Here is a 16,084-nt window from a genome sequence, read left to right as displayed (position 1 = left end):
TCCATTCAGAGTGAAGAGGTGAAGAGGATAGATAGTAACAGCATTTAAATCAGCTCAGGTTGTAGAGTGGGACTGCAGTCCTTGCATTTTTTTTTTCAAGTCATGAAGATTTTTATAAGGGCTCATCAGTGTGACAGAATGAACCAACGTTTTAGTCATGGCACATACACATCTGCTAAAATTTGAAGAGACAAAAAAAGTGTGAGACAAAAGGCAGGTTGAAATATAACACAGTAAAACAAGAGGCCACTGGGAAGCAATGACGTAACAGTGACAATTTTATGTGGTGTGTTATGTCTAAAATCATCAGTTTTGTGGATTGTCACTACAACGGTCTCTAGAGTTCATTCAGAAATGTACAAGAAAAGGTGACAGAGGTCATTGGAGATATGCCCAGACTGGTTGGAATTGACAGAAAGGTAAGTCCACTTTACAAAAGTGCTGAACAGAAAAGGTTCCCCAAATGCAAAATCCATCCAGTCTTGTGAAGCATGGGCTTAAAAAAACAAAAGACCATGTCAGCCACAAGCAGAAGCCCGAGTCTGCAGTGGGCAGAGGCCAAATAAAAATGGACTTTAAAAGACTGGTATGATGAATCTGCATTCTGCTGGCGCTGCAGATAGTAGGCTTGACAACACAGACAACAGCATCAATCCGTGAACCAAACCTGCCCGGGGTCAACAATCCAGGCCGCTGATTGTGATGTGGGGAATATTTTTTTTCTGCACACTTTGATGCCCCTTAATTGCAATGAATCATGGTTTGAAGGGCACGGTCTCAGTGTTGTTGTAAACCATGTGCATCCTGTTATGGCCACAGTTTACCAGCTCATAATGGCTGCTTCCAGCTGGATAAAACACCATGTCACACAAGTTCAGACCATGAAAACTGTGACCGTTTTCAAAGTGTAAACACATATAGCATATATATTCCCAGTATTTTGTAAAACCAAGTTTAAAAAAACATAAAAAATTAGAGCAGCACTTCAGTTTTAAAATATTAAATGTTAGACACAATTTTGCATTATTAAAAGTGACCTTGGAGAGGCGTCACCAAGGTGGGGGGGTGGGGGGGCACCTCAGGGTTTCATTCTTGGTCTTCTCCTGTTCTCTCTGTATTTGCTGCCACTTGATGCTATTTTTAGAAAGCATTGTGTTTCATTCCATTTACGTACTGATGACTGTCAAGTCTGTTTCCCTTCAAAACATAATGGTTCTGTTCAGCCTCTCCTTATTGTCTCAATGACATCAGGGGATGGATGGCAGTGAATTAATTAATTTCCTTAATTTTAATGAAAAAAGGTTGGTTTTTAAATCACGCCTAAAATGGACCCCAGCCTAAAATGTGACCCACATGTCAACGCTGTCCTCTTTCTTTCGGTTGAGGCGGCTATCAAAAGTCAAGTCTTCCCCTTCTTATTTGTCTTAGCTTCTTCACCCTTACATGCTACTCTGTACTCTTAGATCAGCTAACCAGATGCTTTTGACTGTCCTGTAGACATTTTATAAATCCAGAGGAGACAGAGCCTTTGCAGTTTTGGCTCCTCAAAATATGAGCTGCCTCTGGAGGTCAGGCAGGCTTCATCTCTTGCTGAATTTAAAACTTATTTAAAAATACACCTTTTCTACTTGGCTTTTAACCCAGTGTGAGTTGTCATCTGTTTTAAACTTTTGCCTTTTATATGTAACTATACTATTTAAAATGTTCTTTTGTTCCTATGTATCAAGCGGATTTATTGTTTTATTGTTGTTCTCTCATTTTTATACAGCACTTTGGTAAGCTGTTATGCTGTTTTTTAAGTGCTTTAGAAATAAAGCAGTGTGGTATGGTATTTCAAAATCTTATCTGTTTTTCATACATACCTATTTTCAGTGACATCAATTTTAATAGCAGGAAATAAACTAGATGTATAATTATTTTACTTTTCTCTTTTTTGACACATTTTTCAAGTAACCTATATTTGACAGCAGCATAATAAAACTGGAAATTCCATTTTTATTAAACCACCATAATATTTTTAGTGGCCCTCATAGCTGCATGCCTATAAACAAAATTCTGGAGGCGCCCCTGTGACCTTGGTCTCTTTAGCACTTTTACAGAAGAGATGTTGGTATCCTGGTGCTATCGTGCTTTACTTTCATGTTAAAATAATAAATCGATAGATTTAATTTGATTTAAAACGCTTTCACACGGCATTTCCAGACCAGAAAAGCCGTAGGAAGGAGATTGGTCATGATTGCCACATCTTAAGGTACGTTAATGCATTGTTTCCAATTCACCTAGCCCACCACTTATGGTCGCAAGATGACAAGAGAAGTGCATCTGGCACGTGCTTGGCGCACTTGGTTGTCACCTGTGCGCGCAGCAGGTTCCATGAGGGCAGAGCCCTCAGCTTTGAATTGTCTTTATATGGAGTAAACAGCTGCTTCCTGAATGCATACTGCAACTTAATTAGGTAAATCTTTCCAAATGTATCATTTAGGTAATGTAGTTGATCATTAACATAGATTAGTTAAAGATTATACGAATGTACTGTGTACCATGACGACAGGGTGGGGGAGATAGAGAGGGAGTGGGAGTGCGGTGCAGCTCCTGGATCACACTGTTTGACGGTGATGAGAAGTTGCGGCAGTGGGAAATGGACGGAATGAGACCGGGTTTTAATCGCCGCGCATCTGGCTCTCCGAGTGCGCGCAGTTTACGTCGGACATGAGTTCGGACTGCGAAAGTTACTACACCGAAGAAAACGTGCTCGTGGAGAACTTCACGTGTCCGAAAGCGGACGGTGACACCACGGCACTTTACTGCTGCGGGTTCAGTGACTTGAAGTACTGCTGCGCTGACCCCAACAGCTTTTTCCCTTACGAATATGGATACATGTGGTGGTTGAGGTAAGAGCATGTAAAGTCTTAAATCACTGATAAGTGTTTCATAGAATTTTCAGATTTATAGATGGTAAATGACATTGATGTAAATCAACATGTAAGGCAATCTCCAGAGCGCAGTGAGAGCAGGAAGCATGCGATGCCAGTTTTCTGGCATCTCTTAGACTAAACAGCACCGCAGAGAGAAATATAAGGTAAACGCGTGCATGGGTTGAAAAGCGCATAAGCATTTAGTGTTCCTATTAGTGCTTTGTATTTAAGAGCCAACTTGTTGATGACATTTTGCGTCTCGTGTCTGTTTAACTCCAATCATGGTAATTGGCTGTTATAATGAGAGACTATAGACTAGAGGGAGTTTTGAGACGGAGAACACGGGTAACCTTTAGAACAATTTAATTTAAGTTTTAACTGCAACACGGTGCAGAGGAAATTATGGAGGTGTACCACAAACAAGCAAGCAAATGATGGAAGATAAATTAATGACTTATGCGCTGCTCTCACGCATGCACGCGCATTCTGTATATTAATCATTTAAAGTAAATGAATTGAAACTGAAATCAGAAACACGGAAATAAAAATATAAGAAAAAAATATAAGTGTAAATGTTCAAATCTGATGTAACTTCTGAAACAGTAAATGAGAACTGTTGAGTTTGTTTGTTTGTTTTGTTTTTTTGTTGTATTCAGGGGCCCCTCTATACTTGATGTTCTGGTCAGTGCTTCCACTGCCCAGAATATGGATAAACCAAAATTTGCCCCCCAGGGTTATTATACATAATTGGATCATTTCTGCAATTTGTGTTATGACTCATAAGCCACAACATAAAATGGAGACTGACCCTGGAGGAAAACAGGGGCTTTGTGTCAACTGAGAGTTAAAACCAAAAGAGCATGACTGGCATGCATGGTGGCCATATTAAGTTGCCATAGGCAATTCAAGTTGTGGACAATTGTCAATTAAGCCCAAGCCCCACCTTGACACTCTTGCAATGCCAGTAGGGGATGTAGAGGGGCCATAGTGTCATGTTTCAATTTTCCTATTTTGGGTATTTAAGATTTTTGATTATGTTCTTATTTTGTTCTCAGAATTAATGTAGCATATTTCATAGCCCAATATTTTTCTATTTCCTTTAAAAAAAAAAAATTGACAGTAAAATATTACATTATCCTCCATTGCTCAACAGCGGGGAGATTCACATACCTAAACCTTGGAAAAGAACATCATCAAAAGAGAGTGCAACATCACCTATTCCTGTGTATGTGTAAAATATATCCTTGCTTTCATGTCTGTGGGAGTTAAGGTCAGTGAAACTAGCCAACAGTGGACACCATATGGCCACTCTGCATCATTATATGTCATTATATGTAATAAGAATTTCAGTGAAACACTGGTGCTTTAACACTTTTAAGCCACAGAGTATGCATTCATATCATCATCCAGGAAACAGAGAGCATGACTCGCATACTCTGCTGCTCATATCTGAATCATTCCAGCAACACAAAAATCTAATGTTTTGGACATCTTGTTCCTTCCTTTCAGTATGTAGTAAATGTGCTTGTAGTCTTTAGTGTGGGGGAGAGAACAGAGAATAATAATCAGGCTTCTATTCTGTGATTTTTTTTTTTTTTTTTTTTTTACTTCAAGTACATTCTATACTCTGGATTCTCAGACAGTAAAGTAAAATTTTAATTAGGAAAGATGGTGTTTTTCATCAGTTCTCACATTCTGCCTGCACATACACTGCATATATACATATACTGGCATTTTCCTGATGCTGCAACTAATTATGTAATGTGTTAATTAACTATAAATGTTCTGCATAAACAGTGTTTCCAACTGAGAGGCACCTTTTCAGGTTTCGAGGGGCGCATCCAAAGATGTTTTTAAAGACATGATTCAGTTGAAAAAGAAAAGTTTTGAGAAGAGGTGTCAAAGGTAAGGCCTGGGGGCCAGAAAAAGCCTGGCCAAGATGCCCGCTGGACATCTTTGGAAAACGTGAAGGAGGGCATACATTTTTAACAATATTTTCATAAATTTTACAGCTTGTTCTGCTGACAAACACTTTCCATTTATACACACCCACAGTAATAAAGTAATAGATAAACAATTAACAAAAACCAATAGATACACATTGTTTACAGTGTATTCAAATTGAAACAAATAAATAAATAAAATATATAAATATTTATATATTTATATAAATATTGCTTCAATAAATGAACTACCAGAACCTTTTCTCTACACATTGATTTCAGTTGAAGCCCAGAGTTGCACAGACAGATTAATTTTATCATCTACAACAGCATTTCTTTATCATGCAGAAAAACTATATGATAAAGAAATGCTGTTGACACTGCACTTCTGTTGACTTCTTTTTTCTTATATTGCGATGTCTCAGAGATTAAAGTGCAGTTAAATCTCCGAGAGAAAGGGGAGTTTCCCTTTGATCTTAAGTCCAGCCCACCTAAGATCGAAGTGAGCTGTATGTGGGCCACAGTGCAAAATGAGTTTGACATCCTGGCTTTAGAGCCAGCTCTTTTTTGCTTTTTTAAAAAATTATTATTTCTATTTGACCCCTAATCAAAACCGGGTTTAACATGTGGATTTTGCATTAATACATTTTACATTAACATGGAAAATGCATCTCCCAAATATTAAATAAAATGTCACGGCCACCTTCCAGTGGTGATTTGCTGCTAGAGCCTGGTGGGTGGGCAACATGTGCAATCCCACACATTTTGTGATGCCATTAAGTAACATAAATAAAAACAAACTTAAAGGGGACATGTGATGCAAATTTTCAACTCCACATTTTCTTTCTTGCACTCTTGGGTTTGATGCTGCCTTTTGACGTCTGTCTGCAATGAGCCATTTTAGCTCCTCCCCCCTTTAAGGCCAATCTTATTCTGAACGGCTGCTACTAATAAACAGACAGTTTGGACAAAAGGTGGGTGAGGCTTCTATGGATCGGCAGAGGTAAACATTAGAATCTTTCAGTTAATTATTTAATGCTCACTGACACGCTCTGCAGGGGTGGGGTGGGGTGGGTAAGCCACAGAAGGTCATTGCTGAAAAGGCTAGCTGTTTTTGGAGTGCTGTATTGAAACACATTAATGGAACGTTGGTAGGAAAATGTACAAAAGCAACAGGAAAGACCACAGCCTTGAGAATTGTCAAGAAAAATCTATTCAAGAATTTGGGCAGGCTGATTAAATTTGGAAATCCTATGGAAATCCTAGAGTCTGGAGGAAAAGGCCCTGAATCTAAGCTGTTTGAAGTCCAGTGTGACATTTCCAGCCATAGCTGACCATGTTATTACTGTGCTTGTGCATGGCCAGCCAAGTAGCAGGACCTGAACCCTTTCGATTCTCTGTGGGGTATTGTTCAAAGGAAGATGAAAAACACCTGACTCATAAATGTAGACGAGCTGAAGGCTGGTACCTTATCAATTTAACCTGAGGTTCAGTAACACCTCAGAACTGCCACGAGTAACTTGTGATAAAGAAGCCCAAGCGAAGTATTGCCTGTATAAATGCATATACATTTCTGATGTTGGACATTTTGGCGAGGTAAATGTTTTTTGGCTTGATCTTAAGAAATTATTCTAATAATTTAAGACATTGTATTTCTGATTTTCATGAGCTATAAAGTCATATTTTCCATCAAAGTCAACGCCTCTCATGGCAGTTTTTACTGGAAAAACTCTAATTGTGAGGTCCAGACCTCAGTAACCTCATAATTGGTTTTAACCATGGCACTGATATTAACAGTGCAGTGAAGTTAAGTTCGAGATTCAGAATCACTGCTTTGTAGCGTGCATAAGCAGAGGCTACATGTATTCTGAATGAATGAATTTTATTGCATTTGCTGTTTCTCAGAATTAGTCCTTTTTTCACAGTGCTTGTGTCTCATAATAGGTTTAGATTCGTTCAATAAGTCCTTAACAGAATGCATTAAGAAGAAGGCCAAAAATTAAAGGAAAAAAAGAAAATCACTCCATTCACTAAGAAAAACATCCTGTACTACTGGAAGTAGAGCACAAATAGAAAAGACAAAAGGGACAACATTGATTTACTTAAGGAGGATTGAAAAAAATTATGGGATATGTCAGTAGTGTAAGAGTTATGAACCATAGCGTTGAAGCCAAATGATTCATTCACACTACCTGAAGTCCACTGGAACGCAAGATAAGAAGTCTAAAAATGTAAAACTCAGGGTCTTAGACCCTCAATCATGACATGGGGAGGCTATTATTGGTTTTTCTATTCAGGTATGTTTCTATGGCATTGGCAGTTGTTTGGGACCATCGTCACGCTGAAAAAACAAGCCATTACCAGTTAGATGCTTTCCAGATATCTTGATGTATGCTCAATCATCCAGGTAAGTAAATCCCAAAAGTTGGTTCTGTTCATCTGGACGTAGCGTTTTCAATGGGAGAAACGTTTCGTCACTCATCCAAGTGACTTCTTCGGTCTCAGCCGACTGCAGGTTTCCCCCAACCTTATAAACAGTCCAAACTGTACTGTTGAAAACGCTACATTCAGATGAACAGAACCAACCTTATGCTTTCCAGATAGTTTTGTATTGTGCATTTTAATCTAACAATTCTTTTCTGCATTCATAATTTCATACATTTTTAAAACAATTTGGAAATATTCAAAACTGCCAAATTCTGAACCCACAGTTTGACACTTAACAAAACCGTAGCACACGTAGCATCAGTGCCTAATAACAATGATCTGCTGCCAGGTTGGTATGAGAACTGAATGAGCTGAAAATGAGGCTGAGGAGTCTGCAGTGGTCCAAACTCAAATTTCTGACTTTCATGAGACTCCATCCAGGTGCTTAAAGCAAAACGCCTGTATCCATATTTGTGCGAAAGTAAAATAGTAGGTGTTCAAAATGTAGTGAAAAGAAGCAGGGATGATTGTGAAGGTGTACCCAAAATGATAACTACAACAACTGTCTGCTTATTTTTCTTAACTCTCTATCAATAATGCACAATTGGAACAAAGAAGGAAAATATAAAAAAGAACAGACAGTGCTAAATTTCAAGCAGGGACTCTTGATAAGGTGTACACATACCAGACAAGCAGAAATTTCCCCCATCACATTAGCCTCCATATTGATCTCTTAAAGAAATTAATGATTTGTACTTTGTTGTAGGGGAGCTCCTAATAAATGATCCTTGTTCTCCTCTACATCTCAGCTTACTCAGTGTGCCAAGCGACATTAGTTTAGGAGTTTGTATTTTGTATTCTGTTTAACTTTCCTCACATACGAGCACAATGGCAAAATTTGTAACCAGGACTGGCAAACAAAATAAGCATTCTGGTAGTTTGTGTGAACTGGGTAGCCATGGATGAGCCAAAATTGCCAGCCTGATTTTGTCCATCCTGTACATTTCTAGCCATCAGCTATATTGTTACCTCTCTGAGCTACAGTAACCAGGAAGTGTTTTTCTGGTGTGTCTTTGTTCTGTGTCTTCTAGTCTCGGAGCCCTCATGGGTCTCTCAATAGCAGCTGTGGTTCTTCTCGCCTTCATCATCACTCTGTGTGTCCTCTGCTATCTGTTCATCACCACCAAACCCAGAGGTCTGGACAATGGACTGCCGCTGCGAGCACCAGGTACAGAGTGAAACTTTCTGCTAACATATCAATAAAATACACCGAGTTAAGTAGAATTGGGCCTCAGACAAAGTCAGAGCCAAAGGTGCTGAAATACTTCAATGATAGATATTAGTATCTTCTCTATTTATTATTAAAATAATGCTTATTTCTTGCCTTGCCTTGGTTTATGGCCGACCTTTTTGTTCTATTATAGACATTATTGAACTACTTGATGAGCAAAAAAACACCCAAAAGACTTCTGATGAACATATTCATAAGCATAAAAGTTATTACTACACAACCAATGAGAGATGCTTTGCTTTGGATCATTTCTTGATCTGGAAACAAAACATTTTGCTATATTTCTTAATTACTGAAGCATTAAACTGTAGAATGCATCAGCCACAGAGTGTGGGTGGATGTTACAGTTGAATTTTCAAAAGTTTTATCTCAAATTTCCGCATCGATGTATGTCCTAATGTGTGACAGGAAAGCACAACTACTGTTATTAAATTCCATAGCTGTCAACATCGATTGACCTCTACAGTGTGCTACTCCAAAGAAGTATTTTGAATGAAAAACCAAGAACACGGCATTTAGGAATGCTGAAAGGACCTGATATGATTTCCTTCCGAAAAACTGGAAAACCTTCTTTGACAAGACAGCAGAACTTTGTTGCTGAGTGAAGAGGCAGCCTTGTACTAGTATGATTAAAATGTTTGCAGAATTGTGGTATTTTCATTTCTGTTGCATTAAATTTGGTAGAGCTGTGTTTGAAATGTTTTAGAGCAGGTTGAACGAGATGGGTGTTTAGTAACCGCTGCCATGTTTTCTCTCCCAATTCAGTTTTGATTTGGCTCAAGTTTGTGTTTGGGCAATTAGAGGTTTTCTGTCTGGCTTTCTTTCCAAATGATTTTAAGTGTCAGTAAAAAGGTTTTCCTGTTGTGCCGCACAATTGTGGAGCTGTTACTGGACGACTGGGAGGGTTTGGGTGGATATTTTGAAAGATAAGTCAGAGCTTTTTTTTCCATTCATGTGGGCTGTTTGAGAAATGGCCACAAGTCCCAATATAATAACAGAAACAGCCTGGTACTGGTACAGTTTGTCGTCACCTTTTTATTTGCGGGAAGAGGCTTGTATGGGAAGTGGAAGTTGATGCAGTGACTACAGCTCTGCAGCTCTAGATTGCTTTTAAGTCTCACTGTGCACATTGTTTTGATTTTATGACTCACAGCTTTACCACGGTCACTCTCACTGCTGTCTTCAGCAATTTTTTTGGGAGAGCTTGTGCTGTTCTTAAGAGAGGTTCTGGTAAATCCATTTTTGTTATGTATGCAGGACCAGAAAACAGGCAGTTAATTAATAATGAGCGACATGTTCATCCCACTATTTATTAGAGGTAAAAACAAACTGAAAAAAGAGTGAATAATAGACCTTATCGCCAAGACAGAAACATGGGTCAAGTTAAGTTATTTTTTTCTTCTGTTCACATGCTTTATTAGACTTGCATGTTTTTGGGATGACTCCAACTCATGTAGCTGGTGTTGTTATTGTAAAATATTTGTTCAGCTTAAAGCCTTCCCTTCATATTCAGGAAATGTGCAAAAAATCTTCTGACCAAACAGTATATTGAAAAAAATGTAAAATCTGTTACTATTGAACTCACCATGCCCCCAGTGGTTTGACAAAGTAAAACCAACAACTGTTGCTATGCACAGCTACTCATTTAAGGAGCTTGAACATATGCAGAACACCCGTTGGCTGCCTTTCTGTCTTTTTCTGTGTTCCAGTTCATTTCAAACCATCTCAGTTTAGTTTAGGTTGAGTCAATGTAGCTCACATATTGCATTGGCATCACTCTGCTTGCAAACTTGGAGACGTGTTAATCAGTGTCTGCTGAGAAATAAAATATGCTGCTTAAACCAGATATCCATAATCACATGAATCACACTCCTCCATGCTTCAGGGTGGAAAATACACATGCAAGTATCAGGTTTCCACTAATCTAATATCTTTTTCCTGTCTTCCTTGGTCTTAGCACTTCTTTTCCACTTCTTGATGGTTTTGCATCTGTGCTTTTAGTTTCCTGAAATTTTCCAGATTAACTAAAGTGCATGTATCTAATTTGCAAGCACTTATGGACTGTTTTTGTTTAAAAGATGTCACACTTTTTCTTAAAAACTTTGTTTCCTTTGTGTTATTTCATAGTTTTTAATGTCTTTTGTTTTGTTCTACTCAAAATAAGTTGATATGTTCATCGTTGTTTCAACCCTGTTGTTGATTTGGCAGGTCTAAGATGTTTAGTTTTAATTTTGCGTGTGCATTATAGAAGTCCCTTTGAAGATTTAGTTGTGTGCGTGCTCAGATATTAAAGCTACCTGTCTCCAATCATATTTAAGGTCAGAAACTGAATCTGAACAAAGAACAATGGGGATGGAGTTCTGAATTTAAGAAAGAGACATATTGTCATTCTAACAATTTGCTCCACCGGGTGAACAAAGCTTTAATTCCACAAGCAGACGCGAAGTGCACAAAGTGTGTAACCCCTGTCTCCCGTGCTGTTCGGCTTTCCCCATGCATATAAATTATTAAATATCTTTAATGTTGTTTTCACTCGAGTTGCCTCATTAGATTTCTGCACAGGTCTTCACGAGCATCTACAACCTGCTCTTTCATTCACCCCGCTGTGGGGTTTGTTGCACCTGTTAGACACTGCTGTCATTATAATTGGTCGATGGAGTTTGGGGACATCATGTAATTCTAATCTTCCACTTGAATGGAGGTCCAGTCTGCCAGAGTAATTGACAGCACTGGTGTGGGTGTGCAGGGCATTCAAAAAGTATATCACAAACTCTGTCCATCCACTCACTTTACACAGGTGGCATTGCAGTCAGAAAAAGAAATATTTGTATTTTATAGTGATATCTGTAGAGGCCCTATAACCTAACTCAGTCGCAAAACTCAATTTAAGGCTTAACGTCTCAAACAAGATTAGCATTAAGGGGTGAGATGGGGGATTAAGATGTTCCCAATACTCTCTGGTAATTTATCATTAGCCAAGGTTGAAGTCCACAATTTATATCTTTTTTTAAGTCGTGTGAAAACAGATCTCTTTCTTTATTTTCTGTGAATTTGTAACTTGAAGATGTCACACTATGTAAACTCTGGTTTAGTAACAGTGCAAAGAGATAAACAGTGACTTGTAACACATTTGTAAATGATCAAACTTCTAATTAAAAATGTCACTGGGTTATCAAGAAACGGTCCACTGATCACAACTCACATAGTGTTAAAGTTGTCTGGCTGACTCAACAGGTTACACCCCGAGATATGTGTGCCTGTGCTGAGCAGGGGAATATCTGAGACAAAATAATGTGCCATTTATTTGCAGTTTATGCATCATAAAGTGTTCCGTTAGCCACATTTTTTTTGACATAGCTGTGAGAGTGACTGTGGACAGTGAAGTTGTTGCCAGTTTGGCACACTGCATTAACACACACCAGTCTCTACAGCAGCTAGGTAGCATACTGGAAAGACTATACACTTTTGGAGTGGGATACAAGTTTGGTTCCCTGGCTAGATTCCCTGGGGGTCCTGGCTAGACCAAGCCCTGAGATGGCGCGGCCACGCCTGCAGCCTGTCTGCTTGGACAAGCATTTCACTGCATGTTGTACTGCGGATTGTGTATGTAACAAATAAAATTTTCACATGCTGTGTCACATAAATAGCAAATAAAACACATGAATTTGCAATATCCAACAAAAAACTCCACTTCTGTGTAAAGTTTGAATGTTCTCCCTCCCATGTCAGGTAATTTGGCATGAATGCTGGGTTAATGGGGGATTCTAAAGACTGGTGATCTGTACTGGGTATCTTGCTCTTTGAGAGACTGGGTAGGCTCCAGCACCCTTATGACCCTAAATTGGATTACTTAGAAAACTGATGCTTAAATAAAGATTGTCTAAATCATCATGCAATTTGGTCATTCTTGTTGACAGCCAGTATCCATGCAATATTATGGACAGTTACCTCATCATGCTGAAAGTGTGATCTTGTGTTAGTTTTTGTTTCCCTGGTGAACTGGTAATCTCTGATTTCACTTTACAGATATCATCGGCGTTATCACAGTAAATCGCACTAAGCCTTCTCTTTTCTTCTCTTTTCCGTGAACCTTTTCTTCCAGGTTCTACATCTAGCCCACAAGCACCAGGGCCCAGTAACAGCAGTGTCCCACCTGGTCCCCAAGGCCTCAGGAAACACTTTCTGAGAGGCAGGCTGGACTGTGACAACCAACCCCCGGACCCTGAGCGCCTTTTCCAACGTTGTTTCATGGCTACAGTTACGTCTGTCAAAGTGGAAGGTCCTGCTTAGCCAGAGTTATTTCTTGGTGTTTCTTGGCCACCTACCTGTCACCACTGCACTATAGTTTTCTGCATTATAACAATCCAGGCTGAGCTGAAGTTTGATCTCCACATAATTACATTTTGTCATGTTTGATTGAACAGAACACAAATGCAAACATTTCTGTTTGAGCCCTGAGACAAATTAGGCCTGTTTTAGAAAAAGAACAAACTGAAAAGGTTTCAGCTGATTAAAAATGTAGCCAAAGATGCAAATGTGATTTCGATGGCGTAACCTTTTGCATATATTACTTTTAGTTTGGAGAGTCACAACTGTTATTTGTTGCACTGAAACCCAGAAGTTATTTAATCAACAGAGACAGCAAAACCTCTGATTGAAAATCATTATTTTGCTGCCTGTCCCAAAAGGCATTGCAGTCTGCTTGAAGGAATACAACTAAACAGTACAATTATAGACTGCTACTTTATGGATAATTGAATATTTATATGCTGGCAAATTGCCAGCAGTGGGTATTCAAAAGAATATATTTAGCCTACTGAAAAATGTTGATTGCACATTATTTAAAATCCACAGTTTGAAATGGCTTTAGATGGATGAGCTTACTTCTAATACATTTATTAGTGATTAATTCACTAATTAATCATTTTTTTAATTCATTTTTTTAATTAATCACAGAAAAAAAAATCCAACATTTTCCCAAAGTCCAGAGATTGGTAGCAGTGTTCACAACTTTGATATTTTATAAAAAATGTAAAAATGAAGTCCTCTCACATTTGACTTCTTTAAATGATAAGTAACCCCAACATGGACCTTGAGGGGAGAAAAAAACAAACAAACTCATTCACTCATTTAAATCACGGGGGGTTTGGGGTGGGCACACTGAGTTTGCCCACATGCTGTGTGTTTAATTTATTTGAGCCATTTCTTCTCATTTAAAAACTCAGTGAGCACAGTGTGAAGAGGCATTCAATAAAGAGAGGGCTTGAACTCTGAGTTAAAATGAACCCAAAGTATCTCACTGCTACCGAATCCTGTCTGCTTTTTTTTTTTTTTTTACACATTTTAGACATTTTTTAATTTTAAGTCCTTTTAAGCATGGGATAGATAACATTACTGGCTTCGTCAATCTCTTAAAGTAGTTTTTGTCATTCACACATGGGTTACTTTTATGCCAATTTCTCTCATGGAACATATACACATAACACTCATCACCCCGGCTATGAGAGCTAAGGTATATGTGCAATTCTTGCCATATGTTCAAAAAACCCGTTGCACTTTTTTTCAGTCAGCATTGTGTTTGTTTACTGTAGTGAAGCGTAACCATTACAACCACCACACTTTTGAAAATGTTGTTGTCCCCAGCATTGTCACTAAAGAATGGCGGGGTGCATATATGTTTGTACAGTGCAGCACCAATGGCTAGCTGCTCCTGCCACTCCCGATCAGGCTTTCATAAAGACAGAGCTCTTTCAAAGACAAAAATATCATTTTTATTGCAAATGAGAAATTCTGTTTTTTGTTTTTTTTGTTTGGCCTTTTTCTCCTTTTTTGTTGAATGTCAGGGGACATTCATAGGATAAGACAAAGCTAAGTGATGGGAAGTCCTAAATAAATGATAAAATAATGGCGACAAGAGAAAAAAACAAAGCGAGATGACTTGGCAAACAGACAATGACTGAAGGAAACATACAGACTAAATGCACAAAAAGGAAAGTGACAATAAGACACAGGTGGAGTGAATCAAGACAGCTGAAAGAGACGCAAATAATTTGCACAAAGAAACAAAGTACAGACAAACAGAACTGCAGGACAACAAAGGAAAAAATAAGATGTTGTAACAAAAGCCAACAACCATGACAGATTAACATTTGTGATTTTAAAGGAAATGTCTACAAAACTCCAAGATCGATCACCGGTATCAGGTCAAATGTTCACTCTGGGCGGTACATTGGTTTGTTTTGTATGCATATATTTAGTGCTAATTAACAAGCCAAACTTAAACAGTTGGTGATCATTATTCTTTCTTAGCAACTACACCTTAGCGTTGTCATTGTGAGCATGTTACAGTAGTATTAGCACCTGTCTCACAACAATGATGTGCCTTATATTCAGGCTCACAGAGCTGTTAGCATGGCTGAAGTCTCTTACTTTGTGTTGTATGAGAAACTATAGCCATCCATGCAGACCTGAAATACTGGAGTATAAAGTAGGCACCATGCATGTGGTTGATACTGGCACTCCAGCTCGAATGGCAGCAGTTTCTCTCTGGCAGCTGCCACTGCAGAGCAGAGCAGAGCAAGGGTGTGTCAAAACTGCATTTAAAGCAGTCCAACTGTACATTGTGCTTTGTTCAGCAACCACCAAATGAAAAGAAAGCTATGGATTTTTCTTTTTTTCTTATGTGACTTTTTTGTTTGTTGTTTTTGTTTGTTTTCAATCCAAAACACTTGAATTATGTGATTTGACTTTGTAATTTCACAGTGTTTTTGAGTCAGCTGTAGGAATGAAAACTAGGTCTGGCCGTGCTTTAATCCATCAGTGTTGTTGTGCTTTGCTGAGTGTGAAAAGAATCTGGAGGAATTTCAAACCCAGTTGTAAATCTCCCGTTTACATTATGGAACAGTTTGTGTTTACTTTGCAAAGAAAGAAAGAAAGAAAGAAAAATAAATCAGCTTTATGTTGTAGTTGTGGGTTTTCATGTTAATGCAACTGCTCAGTTTATTTAAATAATAGATGTCGGGCTTATTAATGACCTCATTACGATAAATCGTTCTTATTGTTGAAATGTACTTACAGAAAAATGTTTGGCAGCTCAAGTGCCTATTACTGATAAATAAGTTATTAAAGATTATGAAGCTATATGTGTGTGTGTGTGTGTGTGTGTGTGTGTGTGTGTGTGTACTGTTTGGTGCTTCATTACATAGCTTTGAACTTACTACACTTTTTTTTCAACTTGCTTTTTTTCAATGCTCATCGTGAATATTTTATAGTTTGAAGCACCGGAGCTGCTGTTGGACTTTCACTGGTAATTTACTCCCTATTATAGGATGTTTTTATGAGTCATTCATATCAAACCACATGTCAGAACCGCACTCTTTACATTTGCAACAGCACCATCAAGACTCCAAATGTCTTTCCAGCAAACACTTGGTCCTCTGCAATTCAAGCGCATATTTTAATAGTAGTTCATGGTTTCAAGTTATACCTAAATGTATGTGTATGAATAT

At 38.3% G+C, this 16,084-nt stretch overlaps 1 protein-coding gene across 2 annotated transcripts; it reads left to right on the top strand.

Moving 5' to 3' along the window:
- The first annotated feature begins 2,586 nt into the window (after positions 1–2,586).
- On the top strand, positions 2,587–15,716 carry LOC116309942 (protein shisa-like-2A). Of its 2 annotated transcripts, XM_039606241.1 has the most exons (4): positions 2,587–2,891; positions 4,069–4,140; positions 8,377–8,513; positions 12,679–15,716. In XM_039606241.1, the coding sequence occupies exons 1-4, from the start codon at positions 2,710–2,712 to the stop codon at positions 12,864–12,866; spliced, it is 579 nt and encodes a 192-aa protein (XP_039462175.1). In that variant the 5' UTR covers positions 2,587–2,709; the 3' UTR covers positions 12,867–15,716. The 2 variants fall into 2 exon arrangements, with proteins under 2 accessions (XP_039462175.1, XP_031582527.1); XM_031726667.2 differs by lacking the exon at positions 4,069–4,140.
- The last annotated feature ends 368 nt before the right edge of the window (positions 15,717–16,084 follow it).

This window comes from Oreochromis aureus, linkage group 23, assembly GCF_013358895.1.
Source record: "Oreochromis aureus strain Israel breed Guangdong linkage group 23, ZZ_aureus, whole genome shotgun sequence".
Classification (NCBI taxonomy): Eukaryota; Metazoa; Chordata; class Actinopteri; order Cichliformes; family Cichlidae; genus Oreochromis; species Oreochromis aureus.
The sequence above is the reverse complement of the archived record's forward strand: the minus strand, read 5'-3'. Positions and strand labels throughout refer to the sequence as shown.